At 45.9% G+C, this 23053-nt stretch overlaps 1 protein-coding gene across 2 annotated transcripts in view; it reads right to left on the bottom strand.

Annotated features, from left to right (window-relative positions):
* LOC126235665 (ATP-binding cassette sub-family C member 4-like) overlaps positions 1–23053 on the bottom strand; it is a 359166-nt gene that overhangs the window by 213468 nt on the left and 122645 nt on the right. For both annotated transcript variants that reach the window (XM_049944386.1, XM_049944385.1), the window contains exon 2: positions 9693–9803. In XM_049944386.1, the coding sequence (XP_049800343.1) occupies positions 9693–9803 (111 nt within the window). The remainder of the gene's footprint in view (positions 1–9692; positions 9804–23053) is intronic.

Genomic DNA, 23053 nt, shown 5'->3' with positions numbered 1-23053 from the left:
CAGTTGCTTTTCTATTCCTTGCGACGTGCAAGACAGACAATATACAAAACTATAGAAGACGTCGAAATGACAACATCTGCCGCCGACAAGAAGAAGAACACAATTACATCTGTCGCCGCACGCGCCCTTCTAGATGGACCTGCAGTATTTTGTGGATGTAAACTGAACTTCAGCATCGACATCAACGATACCTTTACCCATGGCAATGGATGGCTGACAGTGGCCATTGTACGAGGAGGAAGAGGTGTTCCAAACGTGTCTGGACTGGAAAGTTTCGTCGACAGAGACATCATCGCCTACAAGACTTACCATGTTACACAAGGTGTAAAAGGGTAGTGTAATGCCGGAGCTGACATTTCTACTCAGGTGATTCATGTGAAAAGGTCTCTGACGTGATTACGGCCGAACGACGGAAATTAGCACTCTGAACGCGGAATACTAGTTGGAGCTCGACGCATGCGTCATTTCATTTCGGAAATCGTTAGGGAATTCAACGTTCCGAGACCCACAGTGTCAAGAGTGTGCACAGAATAGCAAAATTCGGGCGTCACCTCTCGCCACGGACAACGCAGTGGCCGAAGGCCTTCACTTAACGACCGAGAGCAGCGCCGTTTGCGTACAGTTGTCAGTGCTAGCAGACAAGCAACACTGCGTGACGCAACCGCAGAAGCCAATGTGGGACGTACGACGGACGTATCCGTTAGGTCAGTGCGGCGAAATCTTGCGTTAATGGGCTGTGGCGGGGCGACCGAGACGGGTAGCTTTGCTGACATCAGGAAGTCGCCTGCAGTGCCTCTTCTAGGCTCCTGACGATGTCGGCTGGACCCTCGACAACCGAGACACAGTGACCAAGTCAGATGATTCCCGATTTCAGTTGGTAAGAGCTGACGGTAGGGATCGTGTGTGGCGCAGACCCCACAAAGCCATGGACCTAGGTTGTCAACAAGGCACTGTGCAAGATGGTGGTGGCTCCATAACGGTACGGGCTGTGTTTACATGGAATGGACTACTGTGTCCTCTGGTGCAAGTGAACCGACCATTGACTAGAAATGTTTATGTCCCGTTACGTGGAGACCATTTGCAGCCATTCACGTTCCCAAACAACGGTGGCATTTTTATGGATGACAAGGAGCCGTGTCACTGGACCGCAATTGTTCGCCGTTCGCTTGAAGTGCATTCTAGACAATTCGAGCGAGTGATTTGGCCAGCCAGATTGCCCTTCACGAACCCCATCCAACGTTTGTGGGACACAACCCAGAGGTCAGAAGCAGCATGGCTCAGTTTTTCTGCAGGGAACTTCCAATGACTCGTTAAGTCCACGACACGTCGGGTTGCTGCGCTACGCCGGGGAAAAGGAGGTATAAAGACGTATCGCACGACTTTTGTCACCTAAATGTACTCTGCAGTTACCGAGGGAAGACAACTGAAGTCGGCGACCACTGTATGAAATGGTTGCTCAACAATTTACATTCCGTTGGTGCAAGATCGCGGTAGTGTAGATTCTAACACGTAACAGTGAATCGTGGACTTGCGCGCTATAGTGGAAACGCTGCTTACGAACTGTCCTATGACCAAGGAATCCAGCAGACAATGGCTGTCGACCGCGGTAGTATGAGCGCGGATCCAGTACCGGAAACAATCTTCTACGCGTTAAATGCGCCATAATAAGTGAACAAAAACAGAAGTGATTCTGTTGTGCTAACAGTAGCACCAGTAGCTGTGTAACTGATATAAAAGGTTTTATTGTAGATTATAGTAGTGAAGTAGTTGTAGTTTTAGCACCTTTATAGCAATAGTTTTTTTTAATTAAGTAGGTCAATAAATGGTTAATGGAAAAATTTATTATCATCCAAGAAAATATGATTTGTATGCCCTATTTTAGCTTTTCAGATAATCGGCTGTAATATAAAGAATAAATAAATAAATAAATAATCCTGGGGTCCACCATAAATCGCGAAGACTACAGTGTAATCATTGTTTTTGAATAAAGGATTATTTCTGTTCGTCTCACTGCGTGTTTCTTTCAGATACCTTCTATACTGTACTGTACTATACCATTATACTATATTACACTAAACTGTAGTTCTTTCTATGTATGGTTCAAGTTTCATCAAGCTATGTTACTTGGCAATGACAAATCAAGCGAAAGTTACATTCGTCCTTAAGTTTTGCACACCAGTGTATTAATGGTGGCCTGCCTTATCCGTCTCGTGCTGCGTTTTTCAAGGTACTGCCGTCGACATCGATGCGGCAGGCACTTGTTTGCTACGAAACGAAACAACTTTATTTATAAACAAGTATTTTCCACGCATTGCACATTCAGCACCTCGCATAGCCTATAATTCCTTCTATTTTTTCGTCACCTCAAAGTATTCAATTTAGAATCCTTCAAGATCTGTGTAACTTTTACGTCAGGAGGTTGGGAACTGCCTGCACGTTGCTGAATCCCAATATCCCAAACAATATTGTGAGACATCATTTGATGCGATGACGTGGCTTCAATTGTATCTCAAACCATTAAACTTTAAAATAACTACGAACCACGGAGGAATTGTTCGATTGGGACGGATATTGGTAGGTATGTTGTGAATGTACAGATAAATAAGTGATAACAATTTCAGAGAAAAACTGTATCGTATTACAAAGAAAGAGCTTCTCAAGTCGAGTCAGTAAAGCGTCGGTCAACCTCCGGCCCTTGTCTAAGCAGTTATTCGACTTGGCATTGATTGGTAGAGTTGCTGGATGTCCTCCTGGGTGACAATGTGCCACATTTTGTCCAACTGCCGCTTTAGATCTTCAAAATCCCCGATGTTTGGAGGGTCCTGGCTATAATGGTCCAAACGTTTACAATTGGGGAGAGGTCCGGCGACCTCGCTGACCACGGCAGGATTTGGAAAGCGCGAAGACGAGCAGGAGAAACTCCCGCCGTGTGCGCGCGGGCATTATCTTGCTGAAATGTAGCCACCGGATTGCTTGCCACGAAGAGCAACAAAACGGGGCGTAGAATAACGTCGACGTACCGTTGTGCTGTGAGGATGGTGCGGATGACGAGCAAAGCAATTCTGCTGTGAAAAGAAGTAGCGCTCCAGAGCATCGTTCCTGGTTGTGAGGCCGTGTGGTGGGCGACAGACTGGTGCCCCACTGCTCTCCGGGGCGACTCGAGACACGCCTCTCCAGCCTGGATTTCCATTGACTGGTGTAGATTCGTCTTCGAAATGAACTCCAGTGACCAGCGAACACCACAGACAGCTGTGCCATAACAACCCAACTGATGCCCACCATACGGCCCGAAAGCCAGCAGTCATGGTCTGTGTGGTGTCACAGCCAGACACCACACGTCCTAGGTGGTAACTTAAATCGGCCGCGGTCCTGTAGTACATGTCGGACCCGCGTGTCGCCACTGTGTGATCGCAAACCTAGCGCCACCACAAGGCAGGTCTCGAGAGACTGACTCGAACTCAGCCCAGTTGTACGGACGACAGAGCTAGCGACTAGATGTACGAAGCCTTTCTCTCTCATTAGCCGAGAGACAGAATAGCCTTCAGCTAAGTTAATGGCTACGAACTAGCAAGGCGCCATTAGCCTTACAGTGATTGTAATTAGAGTCTCACTTGTGTTCACCATAGAGATGTACAAGAAGACATTAAAGATAAGTATATGAGAAACTCCGTTCTTTTCTTCATAGCATTAATTACGTATCCTGTTCCAGTACTTCACGCCCGTCTGCGTTAGTCTAGCGTGCATTAAGCCACCTCTATCTACAAGGTGTTGGCCCAGCTGCCGACACATCACATGGCGACGAGTCTACAAAGGCTCTTGTGTTTTACTTTGCCCTAAATTCTTTGTGTCATGGCTTCGCCACAATCTCCAGATGTACTGTCCGAATTTTATCGCTTGCAGAATCAGCAGACGCAGGCGTTATTGGATGCTCTTGGACAGCTCGTCCAGGGTCAACGTGCGCTGCACACCGATGCGGCCCCCGCCGCTTCATCGCTGCCGCCGCCACAACATGCTGTTGCACCTCAATTCAGACCCTTTGACGCCACCCACGAGTCATGGCACGAGTGGTCCCGTCAGTTCGACTTCCACCTAGCAGCCTACAGAATTCAAGGTAATGAGCGGCAGCCGTTTTTGCTTTCTTGTGTCGGTGTGTCCACCTACCGCGTGATAGTGAAGTTGTTTCCCCGGCGCGACGTAGCAACTCTGTCCTACGAAGAACTTTTGTCTGCTTTAGATGCCTATTTCAAGGAAACAGTAAATGTCGTTGCAAAAAGGTATACGTTCTTTCGTACAAGACGTACGGCCGGTCAGACTAATAGGGAGTGGGTTGCGACATTGCAAGGACTTACTAGGGAGTGTGCGTTTGAATGCGAATGTGGACTTCCTTATTCAGATACTATGGTGCGTGATGCCATTGCACAGAACGTTTCTGATGTTCGCATACGGGAACAGATTTTGAAACTAGTTAATCCCTCCCTTCAACAAGTGATAGACATATTGGATAGGCAAGACACACTTGCCTTTGCTCAGGACTCATTTGCAACTTCGCCGGCAGTGTGTCACATTAACCGGCCCGCCGGGCCCACTGCACGGGACGCTAGGCGGCCCTCGCGCCCGTCAGCGCTGCGGCAGCCTAGCTCGCAAACACGTGCGCCGCGTAAGCAAGCTAATGCAGTGAAATCATGCCCGCGGTGTGCAACTAGACATTCGCGTGAACATTGCCCGTCACGCCAAGCTATTTGCTTTTACTGTCATAAGAAAGGACATGTCCAAAGTGTTTGCCAGAAAAAGCTCAGATCAGACACTCACACCAATTCCAGGCCCTTTGCTTCGCACCGGAATCGAACCAAGGTGACTCAGGCTCGTGAACCTTCGCCCATGGATATTCATGTAGTTCATTCCACCCCGTCCGGTGACAGCGTTCATTCCACAAAAAGTGTGCGTCGACGTCGACGGAAGTCCCGTCACGTCGCACGTGATTCTGTCCCAGTGTCTGTTCCAGTTGCACAACACAGTCGCTTTTGTCGTCAGCAGGACAATAAACTTTTTGTAGACTTAGACTTCGCAGGCAAAGTGATACCATTCCAGCTCGATACCGGAGCTGCAGTTTCATTGCTCAATCACGACACGTACAACCAACTGGGCAAACCTCCGTTGCGTGCCGCAAATGTTCAGCTCAATAGTTACTCAGGCCAGAAAATACCAGTGTTAGGACAGTGCAGCCTTCTTGCAACATACAAGGGACAAACAAAACTTGTGTCAGTTTACGTTCTTCGTTCTTCTACTGCAGTGAACTTGTTTGGTTTAGATTTATTTCAGTTGTTTAACATGTCAATCGTAAATCAGGTCCTATCAGTGAATCAGACTGTGCCTTCCGCCAGTGTTTCTAGTCTATGTGAGGAATTTGCAGACATTTTTGCACCGGGCCTTGGTTGCGCTAAGAACTATGCAGCACATTTGGAACTGAAAGAGAACGCGCAACCGAAGTTTTTCGGAGCGCGCAATGTTCCCCACGCATTGCGTGATGAGGTCGCAAGAACATTAAACGATTTAGAATTTCAAGGTGTCATTGAACGTGTGCAGGCTTCTCTCTGGGCCTCACCCTTAGTAATTTTGCCAAAACCTTCCGGAAAATTGAGACTTTGTGTGGACTTCAAGGCAACTGTGAATCCACAACTTGTGAGTGCAACTTTTCCTTTGCCCCGCCCGGAAGATCTTTTTGACAAACTGTGCCCGGGAAAATGTTTTTCAAAGTTGGACCTAGCAGATGCGTACTTGCAAATACCTGTGGACGAAGAATCCCAGCGCGTCTTGGTGGTAAACACGCATCTTGGTTTGTATCGCTTCAAAAGACTGCCATTCGGGTGTGCGTCCGCACCTCCATTGTTTCAGCAATATTTACAAACTGTTTGTGCGTCGGTCCCTACTGCTGCGAACTATCTGGACGATATTGTGATCTCCGGAAAGACAGAAGCCGAACATTTGCAAATCTCCGAACATTATTTCAGGTCTTGCGACAAAATGGTCTTCGCTTGAGGAAGGACAAATGTGTGTTTTTTGCTCGGGATTTACCCTACCTGGGCCATGTAATAAATGCCCAGGGCATCCATCCGAGTGCAGAGCACCTCCGTGCCATACAGGATTTGCCGTCACCGCAGAACTTGAAACAGCTGCAGAGTGTGCTGGGTAAAATAAATTATTATCATAAATTTCTGCGCAATGCTTCTTCCATTTCAGCTCCGCTTCATCGCTTACGCCGTAAAGGTGTTGCGTTCGTCTGGACGACGGAATGCGAACGCGCCTTTCGCCAGTTGAAATCGGCGTTACTTTCAAATACTTGCCTTACGCCGTTCGATCCCCAGAAACCCCTTTTGTTGATGGTAGATGCATCGGATTTCGGGATCGGTGCTGTGCTTGCGCACAAAGATGGATCGCATGATCGCCCTATTGCCTTTGCGTCAAAATTGCTCTCATCTGCGCAAAGAAATTATTCACAGATAGAGAAAGAGGCTTTAGCTCTCGTGTTTGGTGTTACTAAGTTCCACGATTTCTTGTATGGTCGTCACTTTACCATCATCATGGACCACAAACCTTTGACATCGCTTTTTCATCCGAACAAGCCGGTACCTCTGCGTACGGCGCAGAAATTCATTCGCTGGTCTCTTTTCCTCTCGCAGTACCGCTACGATATCTTGTATCGGTCCACTGCTAAGCACGGAAACGCTGATGCGTTGTCCCGTTTGCCTGTTGCTGAGGATAAAGCATTCGATTCTTCCGACCTTGCTTGGATGTTCATTGATGCGGAAACCGATGACGTGGTCGAATCATTTCCGATTGATTTTCGTCGTGTAGCTACAGCCACAGCTGCTGACCCTGTCCTTGCTCCCGTTTTGCATTTTGTTGCTACGCAATGGCCCCTGTCCAAGTCACGGATCGAGGATCCGTTGGTTCGCCGATTTTTTGCTCACAGGGAGAGACTTTTTGTACGACGTGGTGTTTTGTTGTTGCGTTCTGATAATGATCAGTCTAGAGTCGTGGTACCACGTTCGTTACAGTCCTCTGTCTTACGGCTTCTTCACCACGGACATTGGGGTATAGTGCGTACGAAACAACTTGCTCGTCAGCACTGTACTTGGTTCGGAATCGATGCTGCGATTACGAATATGTGCTCCTCTTGCGTGGCGTGTGCCGAACAACAATCCGCACCGCCGCGGAATTTCTTTGCATGGGCGAAAGCCACTTCCCCTTGGCAACGCTTGCACATCGATTTTGCTGGTCCATTCTGGAATGCTCGTTGGTTGGTTGTGGTCGATGCTTTCAGTAATTTTCCTTTTGTTGTCCGGATGTCTTCCACGACGTCTTCTGCCACAATCCAAGCCTTGTCTGCTATCTTTTGCATTGAAGGTCTTCCGCAGACTATTGTTTCCGACAATGGCCCACAATTCATGTCCGCAGAATTTCAGTCCTTCTGCAAGGCCAATGGTATTCAACATCTGACGTCCGCGCCGTTTTCGCCTCAGTCAAACGGTGCCGCGGAACGATTGGTCCGGACTTTCAAGTCACAGATGTCGAAATTGAAAGAGTCGCATTCTCGGGAGGACGCATTATTGCTCTTTTTGTCCTCGTATCGCTCTCAGCCCCGCGATGGTCGCTCGCCGGCTGAGTTGCTCCATGGTCGTTCTCATCAAACCTTGATGTCTTTGCTGCATCCGCCGCATCAGGTTCCTGTGCAGCGGCAGACTCCTGCTTTTGCTCCTGGCGACGTTGTCTTCTATCGCACCTATCGCGGTTCACGGCGTTGGCTCGCAGGGCGCATTCTTCGCTGCCTCGGCCGCGCGATGTATTTGGTTTTGGGGGCCTCTGGTGAGGTGCGTCGGCATCTCAATCAGCTGCGCCTCTGTCGTCGCCCGGGTTCTGCCGCTCCCCGTCTGCTTTCAGCGACGGAGCCGTCAGGTCAGCGCCCTGGGGACCCATCTACTGGCTCGCCTCATCCCCAGGTGTTACCGACGCTGCCTTCCATTTTGCCTCATGGCGTCGCGCCGCCGCCGCAGCCGCCTCCGGCGCCGCCCGCAGTGGACGCTTCGCTGCAGCCGCCACGCGCCTCCCTGGGTCACGCGCCGCCGATCGCTTCCCAGCTGTCCTCCGCCATGGACCTCTTGCCCGCTCCGGACCAGATGTCGTCATCGCCCGTCGGGTGCTCCGACCACATGGAGGTCGACCCTTCGGCCCCTCTTGTCTCCTTACGTGCGCATACACCTCATGTTGACGTGCACCCTGGACTAGGTTTGCAGGCGTTTCCTAGCTCCCCTCGGACCGAATGGCCGGGTGCGGGTGGCACAGCCTCGCCTGTTGTTAGGCTCCCCACCTCATCGCATTCGTCAACATGGGGTCCTCCCCACGGCGGGCGGAAGCCTTATCTCACGACCGTTCGCCGATTTGCGGGGGAGGAATGTGGTGTCACAGCCAGACACCACACGTCCTAGGTGGTAGCTTAAATCGGCCGCGGTCCTGTAGTACATGTCGGACCCGCGTGTCGCCACTGTGTGATCGCAAACCTAGCGCCACCACAAGGCAGGTCTCGAGAGACTGACTCGAACTCAGCCCAGTTGTACGGACGACAGAGCTAGCGACTAGATGTACGAAGCCTTTCTCTCTCATTAGCCGAGAGACAGAATAGCCTTCAGCTAAGTTAATGGCTACGAACTAGCAAGGCGCCATTAGCCTTACAGTGATTGTAATTAGAGTCTCACTTGTGTTCACCATAGAGATGTACAAGAAGACATTAAAGATAAGTATATGAGAAACTCCGTTCTTTTCTTCATAGCATTAATTACGTATCCTGTTCCAGTACTTCACGCCCGTCTGCGTTAGTCTAGCGTGCATTAAGCCACCTCTGTCTACAAGGTGTTTGTCCAGCTGCCGACACATCAGTCTGGGGTAACGTTTCTTTTCACAGCAGGATCTCTTTGATTGTCATTCACGGCACACTTACAACACAGCGGTACGTCCACGTTACTCTACGCCCCATTTTTGTTGGCCTTCGTGGCAAGCCATCCTGGGCTTATATTTCAGCTAGATAACGCCTGCCCACACATGGCGACACTTTGCACTATTTGTCTTCGTGCTTGTCAAGCCCTACCTTCGTGAGTAAGGTCACCGGATCCCTCCCCAACTGAAAACGTTTGGAGCATTACGGGCAGGGCCTTCCAACCAGGTCCGCAGCTCGTGGTCGTGCGGTAGCGTTCTCGCTTCCCGCGCCCGGGTTCCCGGGTTCGATTCCCGGCGGGGCCAGTGATTTTCTCTGCCTCGTGATGACTGGGTGTTGTGTGATGTCCTTAGGTTAGTTAGGTTTAAGTAGTTGTAAGTTCTAGGGGACTGATGACCATAGATGTTAAGTCCCATAGTGCTCAGAGCCATTTGAACCTTCCAACCAGCTCGGTATGTCGACAATCTAACGCGCTAGTTGGACAGAACTGCTTGCGTAAGCCAGAGGTGGAACAACACGTTATTAACTTGGTCAGTTTGTGAAGATCTTTCTCTTGAACAAATCATCCAATTTTTCTGAAACTGTAATCATTTCTTTGTCTGTACGTGTACGTAACACCTACCGATTTCCGTCCCATTGGGATGGTTTCTTCGTGGTGCATATTTTTTGTTTTTTGTTTTAGAGTCATTATGATGAAGGTACTCACTCTTCCAGTTTCTGGCCAAGATCTTCAGAGAAGTCTCCATCAAGAGTATCGTATAAGTCATCCACTTCAAGATCCTTTTTAGAACCCAGAACGAAGAGGTCTTTCATCCACCTGAAACGTCACAAAAACAAGAAATACATTAGCTATATAGAATGATAGTTTCTTAGCTTTGGTTACTGATAATAACTTGACGCCAGTGCCTATGAGTTTAATTTGTACACCACAGCACTGAAGATGATCACTATGTGATTGAAAATCGATTTTGCTATGAATAAACCACCAATATTACGGCCAACGCTGACCTTTCTAATTTCTAAGAATGGAAAGGCATTACTCACACTTCGACACTACTCACACTTTTATAAAGCGCGAATTACTTTGCAGTGGATGTCGGCCGTTTTAATAGTGAAACATCGTTTCATACACTATCATTTTTTCACGTATTTAATACACTTGTCTGAGCCACTACAATAAGCACAAGCATCCAGCAACAGTTTATGAAGAGTTCGGGTACTTCTGAGAAGCAGCAGCTCGCCTTGAAACATTCAGTAACAGATCAGATGGCGTGTTTTGCGTCACTTCACTGAAACTGCTTGGAGAGAGTTACGAGTATACGCGTACCAAAACGAGAATGAGTTCCTCTACTTGCAGTTTCACGTTATAGTCGTGCCGTGACTACAAAAACTTTTACAGCCTGTGATAAGAGCGATCGTGGACCAACGGCGAATATAACTGCACCCGACAAAGGTCAAAGGAACATATACAGTAAGCATCAAACGTTTTTCAAAATGTTCTCTGGTTCTATTGTCTTTAATCCAATTTGAAAATCGTCTGTGTTCAACGCAGGATTCTTGAAGTCTCGTATTCAGTAACACAGTGCTTCTCGTCATTTAACGATTCACAGAAGATTCACGCGTATATCAAGGACGATAAGAAACGACGTGCTCCAGCTAGTTCGGTCACACCTTTCGCAAAATCTTCTGTGAATGGTTACATGGCGAGCTACACTGTGGTGCCAAATACAAGATTTCAAGAATCCAATTTTCAGGACACACGATTTTCAACTTAAATTAAAGAAAACAGGATCAGAAAAAATATTAAAAAGCTATGTAGTTATGCCACACGACTAGTGTTCTCGAGGAGTGTGTTTCAGAATACTGCTCGGAAATCTATACTTAGTGCTTCAGTAATTTCCTAAATCGATTATAGCAAATAAAAAGTTAACTTATCTGAAAAGACCACATGCGATTCTTTGTCGTGTGCTTTTTTAGTTCGAGCGTTTGCTCATCCTCCCTTTAATATTCTCGTCTCTACGATATGTTAAGCTTTAAGCTTTAGCCTTTCTCTTCCTTTGATTTTTGAACTTCCTGTTCATTGGTTCCGTTGTTTCAGAAACTCATAGCACCACTGTAAAACATAGTCGTACCAATTCCGCATGTATGAAACTTTTCTTTTCAGTTACCGCCCAGTCGTTGGTGACCTCCTGTGGATTTCTTTTAGTGAGGGGAGATGAATCGGTGGTGGATGTACAGTGACAGACGCTCTAGGAGAGCTGGTTGCCCATTTGGCTGAAGCAGCTGTCGTTATTCGTGAAACGCCTCGTTGTTTTCAGCTTCTCAGACTATCAGATGCCAGATTTTCATTGATGTAAACGGACGACATTTTCAGCGACATCTGTTTAACAATATTTATTACACGGGAGTTTCAACACCGTCTTAACCTTCATAGACTTGTAGTGGGAAAACGGCGCACCTGTGACATTTTAGTGACATAAAACAGTGTTTCTGTTTATCGCCCTTAAACGCACTAAAATTTTATATGTGTAGCTTTTTACACCCTGCATATGAGAGGTACTCATAAAATTTTAACTATCAACTCCAGCGAAATAGAGTTACGTTCATGCTGTGGCAGTCGGTAATCATGTTCTAATATCCTATAGCCTATTGTACATATCGCACTAAAATTATGTCATTTCTCTTCGAACGTGAACCGGAAATCGCATTAAAATTACGGCATTACTCTTCGAATGCATGCTGATATGCAAATATAACGGACGAAAACATGTTTCGTAGCGCTCTCTCCGCCTAGAAACCAGTGTCGATTACTAAAGCGACTGTCTGACGCGAAACGTTCAACTAAAAACAGCAAGCGACGCAGCTGTCTGTTTTGTAGTGCGTATGCTCTGTTGTGACGTCAACTCTTCCGGCGCGACGAGTTCTACAGTAACTAGTCAGCATTTTTCTTTGAAACTGCGTGTAGCGCATTGAGCTAGAGTAGTGTATGTGCACTTTTGAAAGAACCCTTGTCGTGACGGAACAGTGGGCGAGTGGGATGAGGCACAGACTGGTAATTGAGGGACATGGGTTTGATTGAGGCTGATACCAATATTATTATCTTTTTTTCATTTCATTTTATTCTTCACAATGTTAAACTATTAAGTATAAAATTTAAAAATAACAGTTTAATTTATGTTATGTAAAATTAATGTATTGGATTTAGTTACATTTACTACCCTGGTAAGTCAAAATACTGTAATTAGGTTGTTGTTGTTGTTGTTGTGGTGTTCAGTCCTGAGACTGGTTTGATGCAGCTCTCCATGCTACTCTATCCTGCGCAAGCTCCTTCATCTCCCAGTACCTACTGCAACCTACATCCTTCTGAATATGCTTAGTGTATTCATCTGTTGGTCTCCCTCTACGATTTTTACCCTCCACGCTGCCCTCCAATGCTAAATTTGTGATCCCTTGATGCCTCAGGACATGTCCTACCAACCGATCCCTTCTTCTAGTCAAGTTGTGCCACAAACTTCTCTTCTCCCCAATCCTATTCAATAGCTCCTCATTAGTTACGTGATCTACCCACCTAATCTTCAACATTCTTCTGTAGCACCACATTTCGAAAGCTTCTATTCTCTTCTTGTCCAAACTACACTCCTGGAAATTGAAATAAGAACACCGTGAATTCATTGTCCCAGGAAGGGGAAACTTTATTGACACATTCCTGGGGTCAGATACATCACATGATCACACTGACAGAACCACAGGCACATAGACACAGGCAACAGAGCATGCACAATGTCGGCACTAGTACAGTGTATATCCACCTTTCGCAGCAATGCAGGCTGCTATTCTCCCATGGAGACGATCGTAGAGATGCTGGATGTAGTCCTGTGGAACGGCTTGCCATGCCATTTCCACCTGGCGCCTCAGTTGCACCAGCGTTCGTGCTGGACGTGCAGACCGCGTGAGACGACGCTTCATCCAGTCCCAAACATGCTCAATGGGGGACAGATCCGGAGATCTTGCTGGCCAGGGTAGTTGACTTACACCTTCTAGAGCACGTTGGGTGGCACGGGATACATGCGGACGTGCATTGTCCTGTTGGAACAGCAAGTTCCCTTGCTGGTCTAGGAATGGTAGAACGATGGGTTCGATGACGGTTTGGATGTACTGTGCACTATTCAGTGTCCCCTCGACGATCACCAGTGGTGTACGGCCAGTGTAGGAGATCGCTCCCCACACCATGATGCCGGGTGTTGGCCCTGTGTGCCTCGGTCGTATGCAGTCCTGATTGTGGCGCTCACCTGCACGGCGCCAAACACGCATACGACCATCATTGGCACCAAGGCAGAAGCGACTCTCATCGCTGAAGACGACACGTCTCCATTCGTCCCTCCATTCACGCCTGTCGCGACACCACTGGAGGCGGGCTGCACGATGTTGGGGCGTGAGCGGAAGACGGCCTAACGGTGTGCGGGACCGTAGCCCAGCTTCATGGAGACGGTTGCGAATGGTCCTCGCCGATACCCCAGGAGCAACAGTGTCCCTAATTTGCTGGGAAGTGGCGGTGCGGTCCCCTACGGCACTGCGTAGGATCCTACGGGCTTGACGTGCATCCGTGCGTAGCTGCGGTCCGGTCCCAGGTCGACGGGCACGTGCACCTTCCGCCGACCACTGGCGACAACATCGATGTACTGTGGAGACCTCACGCCCCACGTGTTGAGCAATTCGGCGGTACGTCCACCCGGCCTCCCGCATGCCCAATATACGCCCTCGCTCAAAGTCCGTCAACTGCACATACGGTACACGTCCACGCTGTCGCGGCATGCTACCAGTGTTAAAGACTGCGATGGAGCTCCGTATGCCACGGCAAACTGGCTGACACTGACGGCGGCGGTGCACAAATGCTGCGCAGCTAGCGCCATTCGACGGCCAACACCGCGGGTCCTGGTGTGTCCGCTGTGCCGTGCGTGTGATCATTGCTTGTACAGCCCTCTCGCAGTGTCCGGAGCAAGTATGGTGGGTCTGACACACCGGTGTCAATGTGTTCTTTTTTACATTTCCAGGAGTGTATTTATTGTCCATGTTTCACTTCCATACATGGCTACACTCCATACAAATACATTCAGAAACGACTTCCTGACACTTAAATCTATACTCGATGTTAACAAAATTTCTCTTCTTCAGAAACGCTTTCCTTGCCATTGCCAGTCTACATTTTATATCCTCTCTACTTCGACCATCATCAGTTATTTTGCTCCCCAAATAGCAAAACTCCTTTACCGCTTTAAGTGTCTCATTCGCTAATCTAATTCCCTCAGCATCACCCGACTTAATTCGACTACATTCGATTATCCTCGTTTTGCTTTTGTTGATGTTCATCTTATATCCTCCTTTCAAGACCCTGTCCATTCCGTTCAACTGTTCTTCCAAGTCCTTTGCTGTCTCTGACAGAATTACAATGTCATCGGCGAACCTAAAAGTTTTCATTTCTTCTCCATGGATTTTAATGGCTACTCCGAACTTTTCTTTTGTTTCCTTTACTGCTTGCTCAATATACAGATTGAATAACATCGGGGAGAGGCTACAACTCTGTCTCACTCCCTTCCCAACCACTGCTTCCCTTTCATGCCCCTCGACTCTTATAACTGCCATCTGGTTTCTGTACAAATTGTAAATAGCCATACGCCCTCTGTATTTTACTCCTGCCACTTTTAGAATTTGAAAGAGAGTATTCCAGTCAACATTGTCAAAAGCTTTCTCTAAGTCTACAAATGCTAGAAACGTAGGTTTGCCTTTCCTTAATCTTACTTCTAAGATGAGTCGTAAGGTCAGTGTTGCCTCACATGTTCCAACATTTCTACGGAATCCAAACTGATCTTCCCCGAGGTCGGCTTCTACCAGTTTTTCCATTCGTCTGTAAAGAATTCGCGTTAGTATTTTGCAGCTGTGACTTATTAAACTGATAGTTCGGTAATTTTCACATCTGTCAACACTTGCCTTCTTTGGGATTGGAATTATTATATTCTTCTTGAAGTCTGAGCGTATTTCGCCTGTCTCGTACATCTTGCTCACCAGATGGTAGAGTTTTGTCAGGACTGGCTCTCCCAAGGCCGTCAGTAGTTCTAATGGAATGTGATCTACTCCCAGGGCCTTGTTTCGACTTAGGTCTTTCAGTGCTCTGTCAAACTCTTCACGCAGTATCGTATCTCCCATTTCATCTTCATCTACATCCTCTTCCATTTCCATAATATTGTCCTCAAGAACATCGCCCTTGTACGGACCCTCTATATACTCCTTCCACCGTTCTGCTTTCCCCTCTTTGCTTAGAACTGGGTTTCCATCTGAGCTCTTGATATTCATACAAGTGGCTCTCTTTTCTCCAAAGGTCTCTTTAATTTTCCTGTAGGCTGCATCTATCTTACCCCTAGTGAGACAAGCCTCTACGTCCTTACATTTGTCCTCTAGCCATGCCTGCTTACCAGTTTTGCACTTCCTGGTAAGTCAAAATACTGTAATTAGGCTAATGCTGTTAAAACAAGCGAGCATACGAGGAAATTTAGTATGAATGTGTTTTCTGTTGATGACCTGCGAAAGAGGTAATTTTCCAGGAGATCTTTGGAGGAGAAAGTGCGATTTTAGAGTTAGGCAGATGAACTTCCTATGTTAATGTAACAACAGAGGGACGTGGGGCGAGGCTTACATAACGCTGAACATTTCGAAGCACTTGCAAAATATTTTGATCAGCTTCTTAACTGTCCAGAGCCAGTCCATAAGCTCGAACACTTAAATGCTCATGAAAATACAGAAGATAATTCATCCCAACTAACAAAGAAATTGAAGAAGTTATTAAAACCTAATAAAGCTTGTTGGAGAAGACTCTACGACAACGGTGTTTGCCTGCTACGACATCTGCATGGACGGCAGCTTACGTGTTTAACACCTGTTGTGCTAGCCAGTCTGAAGATGCTTTAAATAAGGTGAAACGCATTATTGCCAAAACATAAAACAATAAAGCCTGGTTTGCAGCCAAGACTGTTTATCTATTCAAAATACAGCGGACCTTTCCATACGGTCTCAGCCAAAAATGAAAAAGAGCTAAAATTGATCTTTGAGATAACTCGGGAAACACAAAAACTCCCAGGAGAGTGGAAGGTGGTCTCGATACATCCACTAAAAAAGAAAGTCAATAAACAAGATGTTAACAACAACAGAGGAATTTCTTTGCAGCCAGTTGCATATAGCATATTTTACAAGATTATACTAGACAGAGTAGAAACTACACAGGAGAGTAGTTTAGGTGAATATCAAAGTGGTTTTAGGAAGTGCAGATCATGTTCTATACAAATAAATAATGTGAAGTGAATCATTTGCCACAGATTACCGAATTTAAAATGTCAGAATTTTTCTTTGAAATTATGTGCAGCGTATTGTGCAAGTGTAGACTGTGTGGAGTTTTTGAAGGGCAACTGTCCTAACTTCATTCTGGGCGAGTGGTGTAAAGCATAGAATTGTAATTTGTAGACACGGGTTCAGTTCGTGCAGAAACCAACACTTTTTTCATGTTATTTTCTCACTCTCAATGTTAAACTATTCTCTTCAGCACCAGTATAAATTTTACTGCTGTGTCAGGCAAATCTAGACGGCTAAAAGTCTCATTTGAGTTCGTCTGACGCAGCTTAACACTTCCGCTACTGACACTATTTTGTCTTGGCTCCTCTAACGGCGTGCTAGGATACTGAGGCGGAAATTTCAGTTTGTATGTCTCTTACTATCAAAATGTTCGTATGTGTACAGGAAGTAAATATCCTACATTGAACTAACTATTCTAGTGTTGTCAACGTTTATATAATTTCATAAGGCCAGAAACATTATAATGTAAAATTTACACGTCTTGCCATGGGTGCGTCGTTGTCTAGGGTGTCGGTTCTTGTTTATGCTTTCCAGATAATAGGTCCAAGGTTTTCTGTTTCAGTGAAAGTCGCTGGAACACTTTTGCTTTTTAACATAATCGGTATTTATTCGTAAATATTCTTGACACTTCGTACAACACCACTTGTTAAGTAAATCCATTGTGCAACATTTCACAACAACCCAAAGGACTTGATAATTACATAACCAATCTCGACAACAACAGAAACTGTTATAGCGCGTTTATTGCCTAAACTTCCTGTAACTATTACATACATAGCTTCCAGATCCTTCTAGAACACTTTGTAGCTCAAATGAATTTTATTGCCACTGTCTTAATTGAAATTACTTTTCAGGTACAATTCACATAATGTTTTCTGGCAATAATTATTTATATTAAGATTTATGCGTCTAATAATTAATAGTGAAGGTTGAAAATTGCAAATTTTGACAATATAAAAACTATCAGCCTGTTGTCGTTGTATATTTGTCATTTGAATTATCGATAGTAACATCTGAAAAAAAATAAAATATCAATTTTGTTTACATGAAAACTACAGCATAATAAATGAGATTCTTTGTAAAGTGGTTTTTGGCTCATTTAAGTTAATAACTGTGATTACTAATTTTCGTGATTCAAGATCGATGTTGTTAAATGCATCGATATGAAAAATAAAATCATATTATCAGGAAAATAGTGTTTTGATGATGAAATATAGGCAAAATCATCGTTAGATGTGGAATATATAATTTAAATATAAAAATTAACTCCAGTCAGGCCGAAATTTATATGGAATCGAACATATCAATTGAAGTAAGTAAGTTCTGGGGGAGGCAAGATTTTTAAAAATATTTGTTATTATAGCCTCAGTTGCAAATATTCGTACTCAATTATTAGCTTAGACCCAAAGCAACCTAAATTTAAAATGAGGCATATTATTACTTTCGATCATAAGTATTATTTAATTTTCAGGTATGAAGATGATCATTTCTTACGATTGAAACTTCAGTAGTAACCAATTATGGATATTTGCAATGAAGCCTGTAATACAAGTAGCGATCAAAAAGTTCCCGTTTGACGGTGGGACTGCAGCCTATATGCAACGTAGCGGGACTTGGATGCAGGTATGTAACCACCGTTATGTGAACAAGGGATCAGACCGGCATTCGTGCTTTTCCGACGCGCGTGCGCTAAATACGGAAACGTGAACTATGGCGACGTTATTACCAAATGCGCCCGGACAGGCCCAAGGACAAACACCGGCAGACATGCATCGGAAAACGAAGAGCGTGTATGGGCAGCATGTCTGTCGAAAACCGCCGTTGTGGAACGGTGCACCACGTTCCGTGCTGGTCGCGATTCGACACAAGACGCCGGCCGATGTGGGAGGCCAGCCTCACCTACACTCCTGGAAATGTAAAAAAGAACACATTGACACCGGTGTGTCAGACCCACCATACTTGCTCCGGACACTGCGAGAGGGCTGTACAAGCAATGATCACACGCACGGCACAGCAGACACACCAGGAACCGCGGTGTTGGCCGTCGAATGGCGCTAGCTGCGCAGCATTTGTGCACCGCCGCCGTCAGTGTCAGCCAGTTTGCCGTGGCATACGGAGCTCCATCGCAGTCTTTAACACTGGTAGCATGCCGCGACAGCCTGGACGTGAACCGTATGTGCAGTTGACGGACTTTGAGCGAGGGCGTATAGTGGGCATGCGGGAGGCCGGGTGGACGTACCGCCGAATTGCTCAACACGTGGGGCGTGAGGTCTCCACAGTACATCGATGTTGTCGCCAGTGGTCGGCGGAAGGTGCACGTGCCCGTCGACCTGGGACCGGACCGCAGCGACGCACGGATGCACGCCAAGACCGTAGGATCCTACGCAGTGCCGTAGGGGACCGCACCGCCACTTCCCAGCAAATTAGGGACACTGTTGCTCCTGGGGTATCGGCGAGGACCATTCGCAACCGTCTCCATGAAGCTGGGCTACGGTCCCGCACACCGTTAGCCCGTCTTCCGCTCACGCCCCAACATCGTGCAGCCCGCCTCCAGTGGTGTCGCGACAGGCGTGAATGGAGGGACGAATGGAGACGTGTAGTCTTCAGCGATGAGAGTCGCTTCTGCCTTGGTGCCAATGATGGTCGTATGCGTGTTTGGCGCCGTGCAGGTGAGCGCCACAATCAGGACTGCATACGACCGAGGCACACAGGGCCAACACCCGGCATCATGGTGTGGGGAGCGATCTCCTACACTGGCCGTACACCACTGGTGATCGTCGAGGGGACACTGAATAGTGCACGGTACATCCAAACCGTCATCGAACCCATCGTTCTACCATTCCTAGACCGGCAAGGGAACTTGCTGTTCCAACAGGACAATGCACGCCCGCATGTATCCCGTGCCACCCAACGTGCTCTAGAAGGTGTAAGTCAACTACCCTGGCCAGCAAGATCTCCGGATCTGTCCCCCATTGAGCATGTTTGGGACTGGATGAAGCGTCGTCTCACGCGGTCTGCACGTCCAGCACGAACGCTGGTCCAACTGAGGCGCCAGGTGGAAATGGCATGGCAAGCCGTTCCACAGGACTACATCCAGCATCTCTACGATCGTCTCCATGGGAGAATAGCAGCCTGCATTGCTGCGAAAGGTGGATATACACTGTACTAGTGCCGACATTGTGCATGCTCTGTTGCCTGTGTCTATGTGCCTGTGGTTCTGTCAGTGTGATCATGTGATGTATCTGACCCCAGGAATGTGTCAATAAAGTTTCCCCTTCCTGGGACAATGAATTCACGGTGTTCTTATTTCAATTTCCAGGTGTGTATTACTTATTCATTTCAAGGTCAGGGAGTCTCCATCACTTGGGAACGGTACTGCGCAACGCTGGAGAAATAACGGAGTGCAATTAAGGCAAAACGTCTGGCAAAAAAAAGGGAGTTGATCCTCAACAGATTTTACACATTGTGCGTAAATATCCGGGAAGTCCCATTAATGTTCGATTACATTGTTGGCGATCGTGTATCGTAATTATTGGCGATAGTAAAATATCTAGGCCTTTGCATTGCAAGCGATTTAAGGACCGCCTAAAACTAATTGTAGGAAAGGCAGATGAGACTTGTCGGAAGCTTCCTAAAGATATACAATTCATACGCGACGGAGGCATATTACTAAATTTCGTTCGGCCGATTCGCGAGCTTTGCTCATCAGTATGTGCACTATTAAGACGTAAAATTAATAAAGCTGATAAAAATTGTTCGAAGACGGGCTCCACGTTTCTTCGCGGGCCATTTTGGCTAGTACCAGAGCGTACCGGCGACGCTCAATCAGCTCCAATGGCAAACGCAACAGAGGCATTGTGCTACAAGGTAAGGTTTATCGTTAAAGTTATGAGAACGCACAGTTCGTGAAAAGTGAAATAACATATTAATTCCTCCAAATTACAATAAAATCAGGAAAAATCGAGGAGGTAACAGGTAACAGAACCGAAACACGATGACGAATTAGGTTCTGCGGCTGGTCCCGGCGAGGGTTCGAGTCCTCCCTCGGCCATGGGTGTGTGTATTTGTCCTTAGGATAATTTAGGTTAAGTAGTGTGTAGGCTTAGGGACTGATGACCTTAGCAGTTAAGTGCCATAAGATTTCACACACGTTTGAACAATTAGGTTCATTACAAAAATTTGGCTCGGAGGGCAGGAGACGCGACAGCGTGATCAGATTCTTACTTGTAACGTGTATTCATTCCAAACTTGTTTGCGGTGTTTTATACACTCACAGTAGGGTGTACTGCTGATGTTTATCTGTCTCCCTGACAAGGTGTGAAATCTGGTGGTATTCCTGCACTTGTTATATGCCTCCATCGGATCATTTCACTCTTCGTCTTATTTCAGCCAAACAGACACGCAATGTTGCACCCAACACGCACCCACAACAGACCAGTTAAACACAAGGCAGGAAAGTCGTTAAAGGATGGTAATTACGAAAGCGTCAGCAAGTAGAACGGTCGTAATAGCCACCGTACGTCATCCAGCCAAGACTGGCCACAAGCTTACTTCGCTTTTTACACACATTTTAGGAGACTGCAGATGAGTTCAAGGTCTGTTGTAGGAGAGAGCAAGATTGAGCGAGATAACAACTGACTCATATGCAGTCTAGAAACAGAGAAATATTTTATTGTGAAATTTGAGGATAACAAAGTTTCATGTACTGGTAATGACAACCCCTTGAAACCATATGATTTCACTATTTCGTACAACTGCACAGAAGGTGTTCCAAAATAATTCATCTGAATTCGCACACGAATGCAGACAGTGTCACGTGGTAAATTTTAACTTATATATAGAAACAAAAAGTTTAACTTTCGCGTTAGTTGTAAGTTGTTGGTTCATATCGTTGCCGATAGGGGTCTCCCGCTGCAGCTAGCTTACTCGCTCTTTCATTACCCAATGTGCGTTGTACCATTATGTGTCCATCGACCGAATTTAACTGGATAAGTTCTCCAGAGAATGAAAGACTGAGTGAAATTGTAAAAGTCGAATGATATGACGCGACCTGTTCTGGCGCAGAGTGCCAAAGATTACTATTGCGATCCGATATGCTCAAAAGCGGTCAAAGACATTTTTTAGCCCGACCACGGTGAAACAAAACATGAGATACAATGTGAAAACAAAATGTGTACTAAATCCTATACTACTTATGTTTTGTCTGTATATATGTGTACACGCACGTTATTACGGTTCATTGTAATTTACAGTTAAAAATATGTAATGTGAATAGTTTCGATGTGACACGTCTCTATCAAGAAGTACGACATATAAAAAAAGCAATGGATAATTGCCTGTTTCTGAGGAATTGTTATTATTAGCACAAAAGCTGGTTTATGTGGCATCAGCCACGATAATGTGTGAAAAAATGTTTAAAGTAAGTTTCTCTTTAGCTTATTGAAAAATTAATTCTAAACTGAATGCAGTTATTTGTCTTGTTATTTAAACAGAAATCACCAGTCAGTTTCTGATGCCCCATGTTCATAAATGTTTGTCATTTTAGTACAAATGTTCACAGAAATCATCGATCATTCCACAGGACGAAGGAACTTGAAAGAAGTTGTAATCAGCGAACTACTATTCGTCAGTGAATGGTAATTCGCTGCACTTTATTTCCAAACGTAGGTCCCTTCGGTAATCTTGTTGAAATTCAGCCTCAGAAGCTATCCGGCGAAGATTTGATTACAATCCGACATGTGTTTTGCAGAAACGTGTATCAAAAATTATTGATCGCTTCTTTCAAGTATCCAACGCGTCATTGTACGGAACAAGATGGCTTATGTCGAAATCCGGCGTACTCGCACGAGGCAAAAAAGCGACATCCTCTAAAACATCAGCTACCATAGTTAACAGCAAAATACTCTCTCCATTTTCCCCCATTCAAAATATTTATAATAATATACTGGCACCGGAACAGGGACGCAACCGAAATTTTTGCTTGTGAACTTGTTCTGAAACGCCACATATATAATTTATTCTAACAGTAGCTAGAGAAAAATTTCAAAGCTGTGTGGCATTAATTTTGTCTTTTTATTTCACGCACATCAACTCCGATGACAATACTGTACGGAGTCATAAAAGCAGAAACCAAATAAGACGGACGAAAACGGGAAAAAATTTTAACCAAGTTAGCCGATCGACAAAGAAAACTACAGCGGTGAGTACTATTTTCAATACTTGCAGTCCAACCTCATTAGTATCCAATAGCGACCGAAACATCTGTGAATCCCATCAAATTCCATCCTTTTTCACGTAATTTCCTGCCTAAAATCTGTTTTCAGTAGAAATTGGCATTGTAAAAGCATTAGCTGCATTACGATAATAGTTGTAAAATTTTCAGGTTTAATTGTTGTCATCCATATTCGTTCACGACGTTGTAAACGGCTTCGGAATTCTTTTGCTTGATTTCTGGCGCATCCATGTTGTCTTCCCCACTATAGTATCGCCAATTGTTTATATGACGTATGAGTTACGTTGACTGTCCCAGTAGGCAACAATGAGCACGTGCTAGCCACCTTGCCGCTCTGTTGACAACTGACGAGCGTTCAAATTCCTTGCCACGCCCCATCATCGTTTACAAACACAGACGCGATGGCAGACAATCGCTTACCATTGAGAGATGACGCT

Source organism: Schistocerca nitens, chromosome 2 (assembly GCF_023898315.1).
Source record: "Schistocerca nitens isolate TAMUIC-IGC-003100 chromosome 2, iqSchNite1.1, whole genome shotgun sequence".
Classification (NCBI taxonomy): Eukaryota; Metazoa; Arthropoda; class Insecta; order Orthoptera; family Acrididae; genus Schistocerca; species Schistocerca nitens.
The sequence above is the reverse complement of the archived record's forward strand: the minus strand, read 5'-3'. Positions and strand labels throughout refer to the sequence as shown.